Below are 21,464 nucleotides of genomic sequence, written 5' to 3'. Positions count from 1 at the left end.
TCCCTACTAGAAGTCTTCTTCCGAACTCTCATCTTCCCGATCCCCAGGCGCTTCACAGATATTGCCCCTGAACACATTCCATGCCCCCCAGATCTTGTTCCATTTCCCCGGGCAACCACAATTAACAAACACCGTTCTTTCTGCAATGATTGCCATATCCATGTCCGTGCACCATCCAGTCAGCTTCGGTACCTCTGCCGCCCCCCATTTCTGCATAATATTACGCTTTGCAACCATTAACCTCAGGATGGCCCAATCCTGCATAGGGTGATTAAGGTCATTCGGCTCCCATATATCCAATACACATCGTCTGGGCTCTGGCAAAAGTGACACCTCCCCCACCTGTGATATTGTTATCAATATTTGTACCCAATACCCCACTGTACGTTTTGGTATGGTCCACAAGAGATCTTTTGAAAAAATATAGCTAAATGCTGCATTAGGCAAGACCTTGTAAACTAAGATTTTAAAGTGATTAACTTTGTCAGTCTGAGGGTCTACAAAAAGCAACCTGAATTTAGTATCATTTAATAAAAGTTTATTGCTTTCCTTTAGAACACGTGTTAACTCACCAAGAATCTGGAAAGTCTAAGATAATACCGCCAAGGCTGCAAACTTATGTCTTTAAGGACCTATGGAACTATGTAACATTAGCAGTCGAAGTGCATTAAAACAAAGTAGGCATAGGGAAGGACTAAAAAGATCAAAATATTGAGTTAGTGCATATGAAATAACACACCTTAAATGAAAGTTGAAATTACCAGTAAGAGATGAACTTTTATACATTGTGAAACATCTATTGGTAATGTGATCACTTAAGATATCTGTATGTATAACCAGAGGGCACCAGAACTTGATTCTGGTTGGTGCAGTGGGGAATAGTGTATTTGTTGTGTTACAAGGTCGCAACCTGTGACAGGAAGCACTGTGAATATGAACGGAATTACACACAGCATAAGAAAGGCAGCCACAAAGTGCATAAAAAGATTTAGGTTTAAGATTATTTAAAAAAAGTGCTTCAAAAATATGGACCCCAGTAATATGCAGACTGCACCTGCTGCAAACAGTTTAATAACTGTACTTTAAAAGCATACACACCAAACTCATCAGGTAACCATACAATACTAAACACAAGGAGATGATGGGCGGAGTGCTGAAACTTTTCTGACACTTACCCCTAGTCACAGATCTGGGTTGAATCCATAATTGTTCTTAAGCTCACTTCGCCACTACCAGTTCAGACCCAGCCATATACAAATAAGTCTTGACCCTGTTCCTCATGGGAACAGTCCAGCCCTAATCTTCCCTGGACAGGAAACAAGCATCCTGGGACCAGTGTTGGGGTAACACCGCTCATCAAACAGGCTAGCTTGAATCCAGTGGCAAAGTAAACAAGGGACCCGCGTCTGGGCATACCTTGCTAACTTAGGGCAAACAACGCAAACACAAGGAGATGATGGACGAACCTTACAATACCTCTCAAAATGAAAACTTTTCAAGTGACACCATCAAGTAAAGCCAATACTAGCTTTCAAGCAGTCTTTACATTTGCAAATTAACCAAATGTGCACATGTTTCTTTCGGGCAGCAGACACCCTGGTAAGAAGGCTTGTTTCTTGTTACAGCACTATGAAATATTTTACATGGACTCAAAGGGTACTTTAAACGAGTCTCTACTTTATTGAGGATACTTATGATTTTGGCAGATTAGACCCCTGTTTCTGGTTACTCTTTCCGCATAGTGTTCACAGTGAATAGGCATTACGGAAACAAAACCAGCATAATCAAGACTTATTAGCTATATTCTGAACATGAAGCCCCTGCAATACTAAAAGAACAATATCCTATGCCAGGGCAACTTACTTTAACATACAAAGGATGCCTGTAAATTAAGAGACACAAACCTATCGCTTTTTCTGTTTCAACATTAAGGGAGTAAGATACTTATTTCAGTTCATTGGATATGTGAAATGACTAGCAACAAACAGCTTATTGTATATAATGTATACATTGGGCGCCTACTCTGTTAACAAAGAAAATACTTTTTTTCAGTATCTGAACATCTGTTAATAATACTAGGATTTGGCCAGCCGTACAATAAAATATGGTGGTGACTGGCTGACAAGCCCAGCAAAAAAGTATGCTTAATAGGATCTTAACATATTTACTTGCAGTTTTATATCGCGCTGGCTAGACCCGGAGGTATCAGAGCGCTTTACAGGAGGATCAGTGAGTTACAGGATTACAAAAATTACACAGTTACAAGTAAAGGAATAGGAGAAAAACATGTTAACACAATAACATATGAATAAACTACAAAATAACGACCGTTAGCGCCTGTCGGATTCGCCGAAGAGCTCTCAGCTGAGACAGGTGCGTGACAGTTTGGAGAACTTCAGTAGCAGACGGGGCCAACGCAATCGGTTATCCCTCACATGTCGATACACCGAGTACCGACACAGTCACAACAACTTGGGAAAAGGGGTACTCAATTCGTGCCTAAATCCCTTTAAGTTGTTGCTAAGGTCTATATCTACAGAAGTGAAAGGCGACGCTGGAGTTCCCCTCACTCATAGCTCCAATGCGTTCCCACTCACCGCGGTGCTCCCCTTCTTCACGGCCTCCTGTGCGTACTCCACCTGGAACAAATGCCCGTCCGGAGAAAAGACGGTGATGGCGCGGTCATAGCTCATGGTGCCAAAGGGATGGGATTACTCAGTGTAGGGGGGTAGGGACCACAAGGTGCCGATGCTTCGGGGAACTTCTCGCCGCTCTCACTGTCCCAGCACCACCGCAGATCCGCACAGTCACCGCGCCGCTGAGGCCACTTCCGCCTGCACAATTGACCCGGCACACACTGCACATGCGCGCTTCCGCCAGAGCATGATGCAGCCGGCGCCATCTTCAAATGGAGCATCTTGGCAGGTCTACCTGCTGAAAGGAAGGTTTCAAATCCCAGCCAGCAAAATATTTGGTACAACAAAGTTGTAAAAATGCAAAATAAAGTTACATTAATGTGAATAAACTATTTTCTGCAAGTAATTTTTGCTTATCATACATTCGTATATTCCAGTAAATCACAAGTGCGCTCTCACACACACAGGTGTCCCCCCCCCTTCTCTCTCTCTCTCTCTATATATATATATATAGAGAGAGAGAGAGAGGGAGTACTCTCTCTCTCTCTCTCTAGAGAAAGAGAGAGAGAGAGAGAAAGAAAGAGAGAGAGAGAGAGTATTCCTCTTCCAAACAGGAAGTTTAAGGTGGCGGCCTTATATTCGCGAACCTCGCAGCCGTCTGTAAAGACTATTCTTTTTGGTCCGTCGTTTGTGTTTACCTGTCTGGCCGCAATTCCTCGACCCGCCTACGCCGCCGCGATACCCTTCTGCCCTCACTTCCAGCGCCTCCTACGTACGCTTATGACGTAACCGTCACCTAGAGTAGGGATGCTTTTCGCTTGCGACAGTAAACCTAAGGCGGGGGTGAGGAGAACGAACCAAGACTCAGAAGGGGGAGAACGAGGCGATGTTTCCAGCGTACTCGATGTGCTTGGAGGATTTTGTTATTCAGATCTTCCCATCCCGAAATAAATGTAGTTCTGCCTCTGTCCAGGTTTTCGACTGCGGGAAACTTATCTAATATGAAATAAATAGGTTATTGCACAGACACAGAAACCCCCATCCACGAATGGAGCCGCCGGACAGTAATAGCTAGCAGATAATAAAAGAAATCTCCTAAGATTGGAATAAATCGCTGTCTGAGGCAGGATGTCTGTGGCCTTCGCTACAGCTCGGCCCAGGGGGAAGGGTGAAGTGACCCAGCAGACCATTCAGAAGGTAATGCGCGAAACACTACCGGGATATTATTCTACGGGGCAGGGGTGCAGCGGGTGGGAGCTGTCTGTGTGACACAAAGAATGGTGTGCAAGACAGAGAGGTGTGCAGACACACGAATGCAGTGATAGGAGTGCGGAGGCTTGCATAAAAACATTTGTGCAATTAAAGACGTGTGCAAGAACATGAATGCATAAACTGGTGTACAATAATAGCTCTGAGACGTGTGTAAGAGTATGTGTGCTAATGCATGGAATGTTTTGATATGGCAGGTGTATACCAATGAGAAAGAGACCAGTGTACAAGCTGAAGAGTGCATCAGCAGGTATGTAAATATTTGAACAGAATGACTGGTGTGAAAGGGTATGCTGCAGTGTGAAATAGTCAGACTCAGGTGTGCTAGCGTGCGAGCACAATGATTGGTGCTTAACAGTATGAGTGCCAAATCATTTAAACGGATTTATTAACTAAACGGATTTATTAACTTAAGTGGCAAGTGCAAGAACATAACTGTAAAGCTAAACATAAAAAGATAGGTGTGCAAAAACGTGAGCCTAAAGGCAGGTTTTTGGGATCTGGCGTATAAGGACACGATAGGGAAAATATGAGTGTAAAGAGAGACCGGAACATGCATTATTTCAAAGGATGGTGTCCTAAAACATGTTTGCAAAAGACCATATGTAGACACAGGTGTGCAAGAGTATCCCTGTAGAACAGGCGAGTGTACAAAACGATTGCTAAAAAGTGTGTGTGAAAATGATGTACTTTCGAATGTCGAAGAATATGTTCACAGACAGGAATGCACGCACAGGGATAAAGTGAATACGTGCAAGAGCAAAGTGTAAATACTGGCTTGCAAAGACTAGGGTGCACAATATGAGTGCAAGTACAAGTCTTCAGGATCAGTGTAAGTCGCATTTAAGAAAAACAGTAAGTTAATGGCGAGTTCAGAAAATGGTGCGAACATGGTATCCTATCAGCCTTATTACAAATCCATCAGCATATAATGCACTTGTAAAAAGGAGATGGGATATACATCACGTTTGGGATGAAGTACTTTTGAGCCAAACTTTAAATCAGCCCCTTAGTCTAGTTGGTATTGTGTTTTTTTTTAAAGAAACTTGCTGACTTATAAAGGTATAGATCAGTTTGGTCTACCTACAAATGTAGATGCTGACCGGCATTTCTTTTAAAAATTGTTTTTTATTTCAAACTATCTTTTATTGTTTTTTCAAAACATATAACATAACACATATAAACCTCAGCACATAGTCGTTACAAGGTTGCAGCCCACATTGGCTATGTTGCCGGTGGTACAGGTACACAGTATCTAAGTTTGGCTGCCCCCCCCATCCACTGTCCTAGGAAGAGGAAAGGAAAGGAATTAAGGTGGGCAGGAAAAGAGATAGCATACAGAAGTTTACTTGCTTCACGTCAGTCTTGAAAACCCGTGGGGATGCGGTGTAGAGCCACTTGTTAGATCTGTTAGTATTTATTCATGGCGGGTCATAACTTCATTACCTAACTTCACATGCCTCACTAGTTCCCAGTGTAGTGTCTTTGCTTTTTATGTGAATCTCTGTGAAATCCTAGAACAGCTTGAGGTTTGTTGTCAAAAAACTAAATACATCAATAAAAATGTTGTTTGCTGGATGTGGTGAATGTGTAATACGCATTAGGACATCTTGTGTCCTGTGCAGCCACCCAAGCCCCGCTCACCCCTCTATTAATCGGACACAGCAGTCTAGACAAAAAGTAAAAGAAAACGTAGTTGTAGGATGATGTAAAACAAACAGTGACCAAACACGCTGCTATTACAGTGCCCAGAGTCACTCATACCTCTGATAATGTTTCTCACACTTATTGCAACACAAAAACCTATGCACAGTTCTGCCAGTGCACCTTTGGCCTACACGTCTTCCAAACAGAAACAGCTCAGCCGACATACCACATGTCTGCAGAAACATTTGAATTCACAGTCACCATCTTTGGCTCTGCTGGTGGTCTTGAGTCTTGTTCAGCAGCACCCCTTGACTTCTTCAAGTTTGGTCTCACTTGCAATGGGCCTAACGAATCTCTATCTTGAAACGATGCCTGCTATGGCAATGTTTTCAATTACGTATAACTCTTGACGATGCCCCTCAACCCTGAAGCAGCACTTGCTCTTTCAGCACTAACACACACACACTGTTAGCTATTCGGTGGCTTATCATTATGACTGCTTCTACTCATGTAACAGCAAATTTAATAACATTGACTGAAATTTACTCAGCTGTCTGATAAATAACATCTTCAGAATATCCAGCACCATGACACTCCAGATAACATATATTATGCTCACTTTTCATAAACAGTAGTACATCTCATACAGCTGCACTTCTGAATACCGGGACTAGAACATTACTACATTATAGTCTTCCAGATCAAATAAAGCATTGTAGGAATTAAAAAGGAAATCACCACTCTTTCAAGGGGTGCATGTAACACTATGTAAAATATAAGTAGTTAGGTTGATTCTGGGCAACCCATACTACTACAAAACACGCAGCTGCACAGTGAAGTCAAATGTTAATTGTAGAAAGGGAAGGGGAGGGTGCTGGGACACGAAAAGAGCAATACATTTCTAATGACTGCCCACCTCCTATCTGTAAATTATCTACTCATCTAAGACATTTTAACAGCATTACAGTGCCCTGTGCGCCGCAGAAACGTCAAGCTCAATCTCATTGTAGCTTGATACTTTATTTTTGTTAGTGAGCCTTCTTTAGGCAACCATACTGCTGCTGGCTCAGGCAGCGGGAAAAACAAACAACATAATCACAGCTGTGTGGAGTGGAAGCACTATTGTTGTGGAGGAACACATCTTCTGCACAATCTTAACGTGTACTCTTGTCTACCAACATGTGGTCAGAGCTAAACATCTCTGTACTATTAACAAAAACAATATTTTAGATGGATGACGTAAAGTCTGGCGAGTGCTGCACGGTCAAGCTAAACGTTCAAATTTGAATGCATGATGGGGTGTTAAAAATGTGTGCCAGACGGTCACGGGAGTATGAGAAAGGTATTCAAAGGAAAGTGACTAGGTACGAATTGAAAATTTTGTTAGCATTTTATGGAATCAGTTAATGATTAGATGGTTGTGAGGGAGTAGCAGAAATATCTATTTACAAGCAACTTTCTGAATTTGGAGTGTTTATTTCCTCAGTATGTCAGGGGGGAGCCTTCCATTGGTACTATCCTCAGATGCCTGTGAGTGTCTCCCTTGGAACACTCCAGGGCAGTTCTCAGGTGCTAGCAGGCCACATTTAGGAAGTGCCTTTTGTGAATAGACTGGACCTTTCTTCCAGACAGCCTTGTGAATAGTTGGAAGTATTCTAAGTTCAATCTGCTTCTTTTGGGACGACAGTTCTCTCTATTGTTTGGGAAGCGGTGCTTCATAGCTCCCCTTGTTGCCTTCTCTTTACATTTTTTTTTCAACGATGTAGCAGCGCAAAAAAACACACTAATCATATAAATCGTAATTCATTGTTTCAATAGCAATTAGTAAAAAAAAAATCATAAGTTCATTGTTGCCTTCTCTACGTATGTAAAAATATAAATCTACTGCCCCATATTTTAATTTGTAAAACGTGGCTAAAGTTAATTATCTGTTCCTATGCTAAAATGAAATTCACTGCCACTTGAGGTATTAATGATTGTCATCTAGCAACATTAGTCTTCTATTGGGGTTATGTCTGGTTTTGATCAAGAAAACACACTTTAATAGTCCCCAACTGGTCTAGCCTTGAACTCCCACCTCCAGAAACCAGCAAATAGTGTAAACAGGTTGATAAGGTTTTCCCTAATTGGGAGAATACTTTTAATTTGAAACAAAGCAGGCCTTTTGCTGGGTCAGATGTTTTGCGCTTGCCTTCAACAGAAGATGCATTGTGAAGACTTGAGCAAGTCACATGTACAGCATTTCGATTTATAAGAGTCTGGGCATCAGCCCCTAGCAGATGAATGTCTAGGACAGAACTCTGCTGGGCTGCCATTTCCCTGTCCAGCTGAAACATATTCCTCTAAAAACAACTTGATGAAAGGTATTCTCAAGCAATGATTCCTCATTTAGCTACCCATGTACTTACTTGGTTGCCATCCTATGTGCACAGCTTTTCCTGGAGAAGGCACAGCTTGATCTCGGTCTTTCAGGTTAGTGTCTGCATCACTGCTATGAACTTGCACTTTGACTGTTACAGCAACCCTCACATTATCGTCTCTCAGCAAAGCAGCTCCTGAAACTATGAAGTGATCACCAATTACCCCCTTGGAAGTACTAGCATTAGGTAAAAAGAAAGCCGAAAGATAATGAGAACTCATCTGTAATATATAGGCACAGAGCCGAAAGTGTATAAGTGGAGAAGTGTGGCTCAGGGGTTAGAGGCGGCAGACCTGGAAGCTGAGATCGGACCTGGACCAGGGTTCAATTCCCCGCCTCGGCGGGTCTTGGGCTCAAAAATTCCACGGACTCGATAATTCTCGCTCCGGTGCCTTCTCGACTCACGGGTTCACACTCTGCGACTCAGGGCAATAGCTTGCTTAATCTCCACTAAGGCCCCTCACGGCGGGATGCCTGGCTTTCACCTTGTGGATACCCTGCTGGGGTTATCTCACAGGGGAATACCAGGACGGGTTCCCAAGGCAAGCGCCTTGATGCCTTCGGGTGATACGTGCGCTATATAAATTGCAATACATTTACATATGCTGCTACAATTAGATTTTTTTTTATCATACTGACCACCAGCTGTGAAGCTGATTCGTGTCAGCAGCAGAACCAGACTCACGCAGCCATTTCAACTTATCAAAGATTGGACATATGCATACATTCTTCACCACTTTTCAAGTGGGTTTATAGTAAGTGCTCCCTTTTCTGGAAGCCACTATGTCTTTCCCAATGACACCATGGGATATGATGGATAACATTTGGAAATTAGCACTAACAACCTCAAACAAAAATTAGTTTTAAGAGTACTTTATGGAAGGGATTGGTTACATTTGAGTTACCTTTATCACATTTTGAAAGTCAGAAGTAAGGAGCCAATAGAACCAGAGCTTGCTGAATTAAAGCATCAATACTGGGGCCAGTTGGAACTAAACTGACAGAACTGGAGCTTGCAGAACTGGAAATAGCACTTAATTCTAATGGGCATAGCTACAAAGGTGAAATTATTGATTTGTATACATCCAGTTGTAACAGAGTACCAGAAGGGAATTCTGGACTGAAAAGTGGGGGGAGAATGGTAGTCACCATCTTGCTGGGCCTCATTGGTGCCTGCCAGTGATACCTCTGTTGTCATAAAAAAGAGGCACTAGACCATGGGTACTCACAAACCTTTTAACGTAGGCCAAAAATACAGTCTGGTTCGTGGCAGAGGGCCACATTGATGGGCCGGCGGGGCTACTATAGTAAAAACAAAATCACCAATTTAACAAAACATTACTTGACAAAGATATATTTCAAAAGCAGTTGTAGCTACAAAGCTACAAGGAGGAGCTTTTCAAACAACTGAGTGACCTCTCGGAAAGTGTGCTTTTTGACTTGGTGTATATGTGTTTAGTAGTGGTGTTGGGGCTTTACCAATGCCTCCAAGGCCAAGTTTGCATTTGCAAAGGAAGGCGACGGGCATCATGACCAGTCGCGGCTGCTGCCAACATACAACGGCGGTGGTGGTGGGGAATTACATTTTTAAAAAAAAAATACGAATCTGAAACAACCGGCCGGCCACCTTGTGCCTCTGTGCTCTTCTGTTCTTCCTGCTCCCAGCATTCCCATCACAGACACCCCATCCAATCCAGAGACTGCTCTCATTCTATGAGAGCAGTGTGGGGATTGACCTGAGGGAGCTGGATTGACACTTGCTCAGGCACAGGGAGTCTGGGCTTTTTCTCCAACCCGGTTGTAGAACACATCTGGGTTGAAGAAACCTAAATGCACATGTCTGTTTGGCCAGCCTGAGATGGCCAGCCAAAAAGACATGTGAATTTATAAGTGCCCACCACTCCTCCTCCCAGTCCTTGCCCGGTCAACAATGGATTGCCTGGCCTGCCCTAGACTCAACATCATCGACTGCCAGTGAAAAATAAAACCATAATAACATTATTTTTATTATCATTTTATTTTTCAATCTGCCCTAAGTGGGGCGTTGCTCTTCCGCCATTTCGGAGGAGCCGCCCCTGATCATGACCCACACAATCCTTGGCCTCTCATGAGCCATAGTCCGTCCCCATATTCAACAGTGGTAAGAAATAGCATTTTAAACTCTGCATATGCTTATATAAGATTACACACCGGTTACATTTCACGTTACATTGAAAAGGTGATGTTTGAGTTGCTTATGCCTTTAATGCCTTTTTCCAAATTTACACCACTCTTTCCAATCAAAAAGCATGCAATAGCAGTGGCGGCTGGTATGTACCGGGGGTGGTGTGGCCGTGCACCCCAAAAAACAAGCACTGGCGTTGCCAATAGGTCTCGCAGTAGGAAAGTTTGAGCTATTGGTTGTGTAAATGACAAAGCCCTTTATGTATTCTAAATGATAACAACAGTGAAAGGCATTGTTATTTGCCATTGTAATAGTTCCACCTGTCGTACTGCGCGATCTATTGGCAACGTGAGTGTTGTTCGTGTGTGAGTGGCGTTGTGTGTGTGAGTGGCGTTGCGTGTGTGAGTGGCGTTGCGTGTGTGGCGTTGCGTGTGTGAGTGGCGTTGCGTGTGTGAGTGGCGTTGCGTGTGTGAGTGGCATTGCGTGTGTGAGTGGCGTTGCGTGTGTGAGAGGTGTTGCCTGTGTGTGAGGCGTTGGCTGTGTGATTTGTGTTGCCTGTGTGAGTGGCGTTGCCTGTGTGAGTGGCGTTGCCTGTGTGAGTGGCGTTGGCAGTGTGAGTGGCGTTGCATGTGTGAGTGGCGTTGCATGTGGCAGTGGCGTTGCATGTGTGCGTAGTTGAGTGGCGTTGCGTAGTTGAGTGGTGTTGCGTTGTTTAGTGGCGTTGCATGTGTGAGTGGTGTTGCATGTGTGAGTGGCGTTGCATGTGTGAGTGTCGTTGCGTAGTTGAGTGTCGTTGCGTAGTTGAGTGGTGTTGCGTTGTTTAGTGGCGTTGCATGTGTGAGTGGTGTTGCATGTGTGAGTGGCGTTGCATGTGTGAGTGTCGTTGCGTAGTTGAGTGTCGTTGCGTAGTTGAGTGGCGTTGCATAGTTGAGTGGCATTGCGTAGTTGAGTGGCGTTGCGTAGTTGAGTGTCTTTTAGTAGATGAGTGGCGTTGCGTAGATGAGGGTGAGGTGTTGAGGGTGAGTAAGGATGAGTGAGAGTGAGGGTGAGTGAGGTGTTGAGGGTGAGTGAGGAGTTGAGGGTGAGTGAGGTGTTGAGGGTGAGTGATGGTGAGGTGTTGAGGGTGATTGAGGTGTTGAGGGTGAGTGCGGGTGAGGAGTTGAGGTGGAGGCGTTGAGGGTGAGTGAGGGTGAGTGTGAGGTATTGTCATTGAGTGTGAGTGAGTGTAAGTGAGGGGGTGTGAGGGTGATGGGGGGTGATGGTGAGGGTGTGTGAGCGTGAGGGTGTGTGAGTCTGAGTGTGAGTTATTGTCATTGAGTGTGTGTGAGTGTGAGTGAGGGGGTGTGAGTGTGTGAGTGTGAGGGTGAGGAGTTGAGGGTGAGTGCGTGTGAGGGTGACTGTGGAGTTGAGGGTGAGTGAGGTGTTGAGGGTGAGTGAGGTGTTGAGGGTGAGTGAGGTGTTGAGGGTGAGTGAGGTGTTGAGGGTGAGTGCGGGTGAGGAGTTGAGGTGGAGGCGTTGAGGGTGAGTGAGGGTGAGTGTGAGGTATTGTCATTGAGTGTGAGTGAGTGTGAGTGAGGGGGTGTGAGGGTGATGGGGGGTGATGGTGAGGGTGTGTGAGCGTGAGGGTGTGTGAGTCTGAGTGTGAGTTATTGTCATTGAGTGTGTGTGAGTGTGAGTGAGGGGGTGTGAGTGTGTGAGTGTGAGGGTGAGGAGTTGAGGGTGAGTGCGTGTGAGGGTGACTGTGGAGTTGAGGGTGAGTGAGGTGTTGAGGGTGAGTGAGGTGTTGAGGGTGAGTGAGGTGTTGAGGGTGATTGAGGGGTTGAGGGTGAGTGAGAGTGAGTGAGCGTGAGGGTGAGTGAGGGTGAGTGTGAGTTTGGGTGAGGTGTTGAGGGTGGGTGAGGGTGAGGCGTTGAGGGTGAGTGAGGATGAGTGAGGGTGAGTGAGGAGTGAGTGTGAGTTAGGGTGAGGGGTTGAGGGTGGGTGAGGGTGAGGGGTTGAGGGTGAGTGAGGATGAGTGAGGGTGAGTGAGGGTGAGTGAGGGTGAGTGAGGGTGAGTGAGGGGTTGAGGGTGAGTGAGGGTGAGTGAGTGAGGGTGAGTGAGGGGGAGGGGGAGGGGTTGAGGGTGAGTGAGGGTGAGGGGTTGAGGGTGAGTGAGGGTGAGTGGGGGGTTGAGGGTGAGCCACAAAACACAATGAACTGAGGCACTCATAAATAGATTACTGCTCTGACAAAACCGAAAATAAAAATGAAACCACTGCTGCTTCAGGGCAGCAACTGCTGCATATATTTAGTAAGGGTCCTTCCAAAACGAAAAGCAAAATTGCAAGTGCCGATCCTACTGCCAATGGAATGCATTTTCAAAATAAACGGGAAACAGCGGCAATGGCGCCGACCCACTAAAATTAACAGGCAGCGATGGGTGGGTGGTAGTGGTGGTGGGGATGGCACAAGGAATTTAAGTGACAGAAACGGGCACAAAAGTTCACTTTGTTAAAACAAGTTGCCGTGCACGTTGGCGTCGTGTTCTACAACCCACAAATGATTCAAATCTTTAACTCTCAATCTTGTATGTGGACGTCACCAGACAACCGAAGACATTACAAATATTGTTGTAAAAAACTGGGTTGCATGCAGTAAATTATTGAAGTTGTACTTTATGTCACGTCAGTAATCCTTTATATTGCTTGTGAACCTCAAACTTGTGCCGCACTTTAAATTGCAAAACCGCACGTCAATCGCAGTGTGTGGTCCATTGTGTGTATCTGCATGGTGCTGTGAAGGAGCCCAGTCACCCAGAAGCTCATTTACATAGCACTCTGCACACGTAGCTTTCCCTCCAGGTATCGTCACCCTAGGGTATCGCCTAGTTTAAAGCAAGGTAAGAGACTTACTGGCACTAACCTTCACTGAGGCCCTAGAACCTTCTGGAACGGTTTACACGCGGAGCTGCACGTTTCGACAGACATCACGCACTGTAGAATGTCCGACGTGGGAAAGGATGGGCGTGGGTTAGGTCACGGGTAGCCTGCCGTGACCTAATTACCACAAACTGGGTCATGCAGTGTTGATTCAGGAATGCATGCCTGCTTGATGCACCAGATATCCAGGAACGAACCGACGACGGGAACGCATAGCGCGATTGGAAGAGATCAGCGGCCTGCATCGCGACAGTGAGCAGCGGCTTCCAGTACACAGCGGGCTGGGCGGAAGTGCAGGTGAAGAGGGCTTAACAGACCGGAAGGAGGCCCTGGCAAAATCACCCCTGGAAGCTCACATTACAGACTCGGCCAGAGGAGTCCCGGACGGCACATACCACGCAGCGGGGATCAGACAAACAAGCTCCCAGGACGCTGCACTGCACAATAACTGATAAGGGGGCAGGATAAACGGAAAAACAGGCGATCAATAAACTGGGACCTGGGAAGCCAAAACGAGCACTCGGACAGGAGAAACGCGACGTGCACCAGAAACAAAAAAATGAAACGCCGGATGGGGGCGGGAAAGCCTGGTGGGAGGCGTGAATGCGCGAGGGGAGGCAGGCGGATTGGGAGAGAAGCCTGATGGGGGCGGGAGAGCCTGGTGGGTGGGCGTGAATGAGGGGAGGACTGGGCTGGGCTTGCATGCGGATTGGGAGAGAAGCCTGATGGGGGCGGGAGAGCCTGGTGGGTGGGCGTGAATGAGGGGAGGACTGGGCTGGGCTTGCATGCGGATTGGGAGAGAAGCCTGATGGGGGCGGGAGAGCCTGGTGGGTGGGCGTGAATGAGGGGAGGACTGGGCTGGGCTTGCATGCGATGCGCGTGCATGTTGACGGGCACTGCATGAAAACCGCGGGCTGAAAGCCCTTTGGTTTGAAGAGAAAATAGCCGACTTGAATTCTCCCCATTTCCCATTCCTGCGGAATGGTAAAGGCTCGACCTAAAAAATAGACTTACCCTCTTGGCTTGCTGCATGACATCCTCCTACCTCGGGTGCTTTCTTAAAGCTCTAGACCCAGGAAACTGAACTACCCAATCCTGGTGCTGCTCTCACAGATTGAGAGAAGCACCAGGATTGGAGGGGGCATCCTCACTCAGCGTTCTGAAGAGCACTGGAGGCCTGTGCTTTCTCTAACCCAGCTGTGTTTGACAGCTGGCCTAGAAAAGTTTAAAATGCGCATGTCTGTCCGGCCATGGCCATTCCAAGACTGCCGGCCACAGACACATACACATTTTAAAGCGTACAGGTCCCTGCAGCTGCCAGTCGGTAGCACTGGCCCACCCCATCCTGACACTTAGTTCAGGAAGGGTTGCTGAAAAATAAGATGGTAATAAAGTTTACTTATTACCATTTTATTTTTCAGCTCTAGGGGTTGTGGGGCTACGCTCCGCCACTCAAATGAAGGTGCCCCCCCTGGTAATATAATATGTGTGACATTTCCAGGGTCTCAGCCTGCTCATGTGTGATATTCCATTGCCTATGTGTGACACTTCAAGGGGCACTTCATCACTAGGAAAACCAAGCAGTGAAATCAATGAAACTAGATAAATATCCCAAAACTACCTTGAACTATGCAGAGTGAAGTTCTATAAGTTGCACTGAAACAGCTGTGTTGGCCACAACTACCGTTTGAATGGCCATTAACATAGCTTTTGGGCTAAAAAGTGATAGTACTATGGGCCAGGCAACAGTTCATCATCATAGCAGGCATCCATGTGCTGCCAGCATGTAAAATGGGTAAGCATCCTTTACAACGACTGCGTTACAATGCAGTCCATTACCCTGCATTTTTCACTCTGCAAAATCTTTTACAACGTATGGCTTTACACCGCAACCCATTACAACACATTCCCCATTACAACGCCCTGGTGGAGTTAGAATAGGAAATTGCGTTGTAATGGGCAATGTGTGGTAATGGATTGCATTGTAAAGCCCTGCATTGTAAAAGATTTTGCGGAGTAAAAAATGCGGAGTAATGGCTGGTGTTGTAAACGCGTGCAGAGTAAAGTGTCATATTCTTTAAAATGCTGTGCAACGCAGATACAAATGTCCAGATCTACCAAAAATGCAAGAAACTTTCAAATGAGTGAGTTCAGGATATGGGTGCTGAACAAAAGCCTATTGCATTTGACTTAAAAGAGTATGATGTTGCGTCATATAAAGAAATTAAGCCATCACATATAGTACACATGACAACTGACCTGAAGGAAGACGAGGAAGGCAGGTTGGCAAAGGAGCTAGTTTGCTGACGACGAGCAGGCTGCAGAAGAAGCTGGGCTGCAGGCGGCGGGGAAAGAAGCAGGCTGGCCCAATCGATGGGATCCCCCTGCTGCAGTCCTCAATGATGGTGGAGAGTGCTGGCAAAAGCAAGCTACAGATGGCGTGGAAACAGCAGGCTGCGGGTGGAGATGTCGTCGGCAGCGAGACAGCAGGAAGCTTTCTGAAAGGCCCTTTAACCCCTTCCACGCTGATGACGAGCTGGGCTCGTCATGGCGTAGCCTCCTCGCACGCTGATGACGAGCCCAGCTCGTCATGTAACATGCGCTTTTAAAAATCTCAGCGTACGAGCGGAATTCCGCTAGCGCGCATGAGGTTAAAAATCAGCTGTGAATGCTCAACAGTTGACTTTTGATGGGTCTTTGCTTCCTGCCAGTGCCAGGCGCGTGACATCACCAAGGCTCTCAGTAAACACAAAAGAGGGCCGCTGGAGCATGGGTAGTTTTTTAAAATCATAATCATAGTTGTTGGGACAAATGTAAACTACATGAAGAAGGATTTAATATGTCTTTTTCCTAGAGTTCTATTAACTTTAGGTCTCGGTGAGTCTCCCTTCTATGATCATCATTTTAACTTCAAGCAGATTTTATTTTCATTCCATCTGCAACAGTTAGGGGCACGAAGAGGATTCTAAGTTTGATTTGCATTTCACTTTATATGTCTGGCTTCATCCTGACTTTAACATTTTATTTTTGTAAATCACTGCCATAATGGTGACCTGGCATTGATAATAGATGTTTATTGATAGCCCATAGAATGGTGCTTTTTTATAGGCCTCAGTAGGATAATATCCTAGTTGGCCTTCTGGAATGTAAACCTCTGATAATCTGGTTAAACCTGGCCAGGGGGTGACTGAATTAGCTCTTTAAACTGACAGGGTAGATTTGGATTCCCATTCACGAGGGTTTAGTAGATTATAATACACGTTTATTAGTCCTATTTTCTTAGGCGTCAGAAGGATGGAGGCTGAGTGAATCCTCTGAATTTCAAACCTGTACTTGTGTTTTTCATTCATGAAATTATGGTTCCTCATTGGTGGGTGCTCGAGCTCCACAAAGAGTAGGTTTATTAGTCCAAGATCGATGTTACTCTTAAGTGTTATTAAGTTCATCAATAAGTCAATCAAGAGGTACTTGTATAGTGCGGCTTGTCACCCTAGTGGATATCCAAGCGCTGTGCTGCAGATATCAGTCAAAGAGCCAGGTCCTGTTCCCTTCCTGAAGTGGGTCAATGAGGGTGAAGTGCAGAGGTGGAATCCAGGACTTGTTGGTGAGGTGTGAAAAGGAGTGTCCTCCGGAATGGTAGTGGCGGGTGTGTGGTATCTGAGCGAGGACGTAGTGTGCGGAGCGGAGGTTCTTGGGAGGTCGGTGGAAGAGCATGCAGTCATTCGTGTATACAGGCCCTTGGTCGTGGAGTACTTTGTAGACTTGGGTCAGAAGCTTGAGTTGGCATCTCTGCTGAACTGAGAGCTAGTGTAGGTCCTTCGGGTGCTGGGTGATGTGGGTCCTCCTAGGCAGGTTGGGTATCATCAGTAGGTGATTTGAGCCTAGCTCATATTTAACCGACCAGTGTATTTCTATTCTCAAAGAATGGTTTCTTGTCCAGAGATGTATCATAAAGTAATGTAATTTCTTTTATTGCCTTTTTGGTGTACAGATGCTGGATGAGAACCATCACCTGATACAATGCATAATGGAATACCAAAGCAAAGGCAAAACTGCAGAATGCACTCAGTAAGTACCATATAGCTTTGAAACAATTTTTTTTAATGAGTCATTTGTGCTTAGTGGCCTTCCAAATTTGAATAATGTTAGGACAACCTCATTATTTAAGGTAGTGAGATAAAGGATAATGTGAGATTTTTTATCAGATGTACTAGCATACTCTTGCAAAAAGTGGTCAGAAAGTGCACACCAACTTTTTGCGATCAGTGTTTGATTTTTGTAACGTGACCTAAATGAAGAGGCCTACCTACTTTTATGTCAGTTTGCAAAATCATCAATCTCCAGAGGTTACAGAACAACCTGCCTAATTAATATTAATTAAACAGATCAAATTTGCGAACCCTTATGGTTGGCCACAAACAGAGGGGTGTTGGCCTGAAACATACAGCAGACTGTAGTAAATGTCCTCTCCACTTTTCTAGGTGTTTTGCCTATTGTGTTCTCTATTTTGTTCTTATTCCATAAGGGAAGAGGATGTGTAGTAAATGTCCTCTCCACTGTTCTTCACTGGATAGACTGTACTATGATATCTGTGACATCATAGAATGCCTGTGTGACTCTCTGGCTCACAGTGTCTCTCTCTACCTGACTGTGGCAGTTGGTCAACTCAGGCTGAGCTGCTAACAGCTGGCTCCTGGTGGGGTTTTACTTCTGTACTTCTTACCTATTTGACTTGGAAGGAACTTACAATAAAGGATCTTAACTTACACAGTGGACTGTGCATCTTTGTTTACCACACAGACCACTGCGTTTCCATTCCCAAACAGCAACCCTTTCTTTATTGTTTTTAAAAGAAGTCCATAGTTTTGTAAAAGAGTTGGGGCTGCCTTAAAAAAGTAAAGGTTTTCCATTAGGGAAAATATTGGTAGAAGGCTGACCTCTGCTGATTTCCTTGAGGCTGTCCACGATTCCTAAAAGGAAAAGGGTCCCAAAAGGACCCATTTGAACCATTGACACATCGCATACCGAATCACGGTTTGGATAGAACACCCCTTTTAGAAATGTTCCACATTGCAATTTGATATTGGTCGCAAAACCCATTGACTCAGAAGATGGGGGTTTGCACATTAGAAACAGCCTTTTTGTGAGGGCAAATCCTGTGATCTGCTTTGTACATTTGACCCTCTATCTCTTTGACGTTGATTAAAATGAATACCACTGAGTTTGCTAAAAATACCCAGAATAAGAGTGCTCAGAGGCAGCTCTGTTTTTGGTAGGCCCAATGTAATCTCTGTCTTTGAAGAAGAAACAAAATATTCTAAGTTTGAATTCTCCGACAAAAGCAACTTGAGATAATAGTGTATGACACCTCAGAGACTTTTTACTGAGATGCCTGGATGGATATTGCAGAATGTTTTTCTCAAAGCTCCAGACCCTGCTTTGAACATGGCGTATTAATAACTTATGGAATTACAGTCTGAAATTATTTTTTAGGAACTATACAGTAATTCACATTCCAACTGCTATATCATTCAGTTAGTTAACATTTCTTATTTTAAAACGTGGGCATTGTTCTTGAAATTCACTTCCATTGTTACTAATTTGTCATATTAGCTAGAAGATGTGAGTTTGCCTAAATAGTCCTATTCAGATCAGGCAGAGAGTTAAGTTCAGGTTTGTGACAGCAGGTCTTTAAAGGCATCAATCTGCTAACATCATTGGAACTGTGCTGGTGGAAGCAGGATATAGACTGTTGCATATCCACTACTGTGTTTCTTTTTTGGGGGGGAACATTTCATTCATGTTAAGGAGTAAAAGTAGCTACTGCTCTGCCTCGTATTAGAATTTCCTTAGAATGGTACAATAAATGCTCCATGTATGTATGACATGCCATCCTCAATCAGCCATGGCTACAATCTTTTGCAGTCACTTTTAACAAGATACTTCCTTCCTCCGTGCAGCATCAGAATAGAAACCCTGATGCTGTATGACACAGGTAGATCATTTTGACAAATTCGTTAAATGTGCTCTGGCCTTCAGGGCTTAATTTGAGCCGGAGCCTGCCGGTGCTCAGCACCGGCACTTAATTATGGGGGCCGGGTCTATCACACGGCATTAAGTGCACCTGTCCTCCTGCCTTAGAATTTAATTTTTTTAAAAGTCGTGACTCGTGCGTGTCACTGCGCACTAATCGATGACTCTGGCACACACAGAGAGCGTGGCGCTGCTGTGCTACTGCTGTCAGTGTTGTGCCAAACTTGTTGATTCACTTCGATGATGCATTCACTACTTACTGCTGTGTCGGTGACGTCACGTGCCTGCTGCTCCCAGTTTACTCTCAGTCTCTCTCTTTAAGAGTTCCCGGCCGCGGCGCGGATCAGGGCCCCAGTGGGCGGGACACTGTTCAGTGTTGTTGCAGGGGCCAGGGCAGGGCACTGGGCAGGGCTTTGCTGCGGGGGTTGGGGCTTTGCGCGCCAGAGGAAGCGACGCGTGCGCAGATTGCATGCAATTGAATGCCATGCACGCCATTTTCTCTGCCCGCCCCAGCATACCCGCACCTCTCCCTGGCCCTCGCCCAGTATCAGGTATTCGCCGCCCAAAGTTGCTGTTACTGTTTGTAGCACACCATGGGGGCCTGGGATAATCCGCATCGTTAGTGCTGCTGTCACGTCCGGAGAAGAGAAGGTGAGTCAGAAGCGGCGTGGGACTCAGTCTGTGTCGACTAGTCCTCGGGTGCACTGCACTGCTGACTGTCTGTGGTGAGCAGGGCCTCATTCACGTTGCCAGACCTGTGGCGAGCCGAGGCCCAGGCCAGTGTGTGAATAATTATTTTTCACTGACTGACTTGCTTCAGGCACGATTGGAGCGAGTCTGCAGCTATAAGCTGTTAGAGTGTTACAGAAATTCACGCTCTGCAAAATAAATAAGTAATATCATCATGCCGTGACTAGTGAGCAGCCAGCTACTATTCAAAAAATAGTAATCCTTATTACTGCTCCTCTGGTGAGATTAATTGTGCCTGCTATAGTGCGCAGCGTATGGTATGTATTGCTTTCATTATCGAAATGTTGTTAGGGGCAAGCACGGGTAGAGGATTCATACTTTGTTAGTACTTTCTCCTTGCAGGAGGATCGGTGTCCGGACAATACATACTATTGAGAACGCTGCAAGCTCGTCTATAATTGCTCTTTGCACTGCAGAGACATTAATCTGCTACTGATGACATGTGTTACAACCTTTATTTTCCCAGTGCAGAGAGACTTGCTATGGCAGATATGAGGCAGACTGGTGATTAATGTTGTTCCTGCTGGAGAGAGGTCCGAGTTTTATCTAGTGGCAGTTTCAGTTTTTACTTTAACCATTAGGTAGCCCAGAGGGTTAATATGCTTACTGCAAAGGAAGTCTACTAGCATATTGTATTGAACTGTATTATATGTGGATAGCTCAGTGGGTTGCAGCTTTTGTCACAGAGATCCCTTTGTTACATGTGGTTCAGCCGCAACTGAAGCAGAGTTTGTGGTGGAGGGTGCTGATTTTTAGAAATTAAATAATCGCTTTAAAAGCACCTGCTGCAGAGTTCGAATTTCTTGTTGGTCAAATGAGTGGGATTTCTGATATTTGTTTATTTCTATTGACTTCATTGCATGATTTTGGTCGCAAGAAAGTGCCACACATTTAGTCATTGAATGACTCATAAATCCACTGCATGTATGAAAATGTCACACATAAGCAAGCTGAAAAATTACCAGCTATACTCAAATGGGTGTAATTTATGCTATCTATATGATTCCCTCGTCTTCATTGCTTGATTTTGCTCATGAGAAAGTGTCACTCATAGTCCTTGAAATGTCACTCATAATTGCACAGAAATTACGAAAATGTCACACATATCAATCTGAAACATTGGCAGCAATGAGTGTGGTAGCAAACAGCAGCAGTGCACCAGACTGCCTAATCTTATAAAACCAGTTCACTGAGCAAAGACAGTACAGCCAGACAGTCAGTCCAGCCGGTGTGTGTTCCTGCCGGCCGGCCGGACCACCCAAGCCACAGTGTGTGGGTGAGGGCAGCTAAGGTGCCACAGAGGGGTCTTAGGTCACAGTCAGTAAGAGACTCCGGGGTCAGAGAGCGGTGGCGTAGTTGGAGAGAACGCGCCCCCTGCAGCGGTGTCTGTTCCCACTTCCCAGGCTCCTGTTGAAAGATTCATGGCGGCTGAGGCCAGCCCTTACCAGGCTGAGCCCCGTGGCCCAGCTGGTGGTAACTCAGGCAGCAGGCCAAGGGAAGAAGTGCTGGCACCGGCCCTGGCCATAGAGGTTCGCCTCAAACTTCTGGCAGCGAGCAGGAGGGTCCTCGGAGGGGTGTAGCAGGCTCCAGAGGGTCTAAAGTAGAAGAGAGGCTCTTGGCAGACAATG

The 21,464-nt window shown here is 45.5% G+C and overlaps 2 protein-coding genes across 4 annotated transcripts in view; one reads left to right on the top strand and one right to left on the bottom strand.

Annotated features, from left to right (window-relative positions):
- PSMA7 (proteasome 20S subunit alpha 7) overlaps positions 1 to 2,856 on the bottom strand; it is a 60,447-nt gene extending 57,591 nt beyond the window's left edge. Inside the window, exon 1 of one of the 2 annotated variants that reach the window (XR_015297633.1) lies at positions 2,598 to 2,838. Coding sequence is in view for 1 of the 2 variants with exons in the window: in XM_086932866.1 (XP_086788992.1) it covers positions 2,598 to 2,693 (96 nt within the window). In the remaining variant the exon portion in view is untranslated. Of the gene's footprint in view, positions 1 to 2,597 lie in introns of both variants that reach the window. The other variant, XM_086932866.1, reaches the window with a different exon arrangement.
- Positions 2,857 to 3,408: 552 nt separating this feature from the next.
- SS18L1 (SS18L1 subunit of BAF chromatin remodeling complex) overlaps positions 3,409 to 21,464 on the top strand; it is a 79,778-nt gene continuing 61,722 nt past the window's right edge. The window contains exons 1-2 of one of the 2 annotated variants that reach the window (XM_086932865.1): positions 3,409 to 3,833; positions 17,045 to 17,121. In XM_086932865.1, the coding sequence (XP_086788991.1) occupies positions 3,765 to 3,833; positions 17,045 to 17,121 (146 nt within the window). In that variant the 5' untranslated portion in view covers positions 3,409 to 3,764. The remainder of the gene's footprint in view (positions 3,834 to 17,044; positions 17,122 to 21,464) is intronic. The other variant, XM_086932864.1, reaches the window with a different exon arrangement.

The sequence above is a fragment of the Lissotriton vulgaris genome, chromosome 7, assembly GCF_964263255.1.
Source record: "Lissotriton vulgaris chromosome 7, aLisVul1.2, whole genome shotgun sequence".
In the NCBI taxonomy this organism is placed as follows: Eukaryota; Metazoa; Chordata; class Amphibia; order Caudata; family Salamandridae; genus Lissotriton; species Lissotriton vulgaris.
This window is presented reverse-complemented; position numbering and strand designations above follow the sequence as displayed.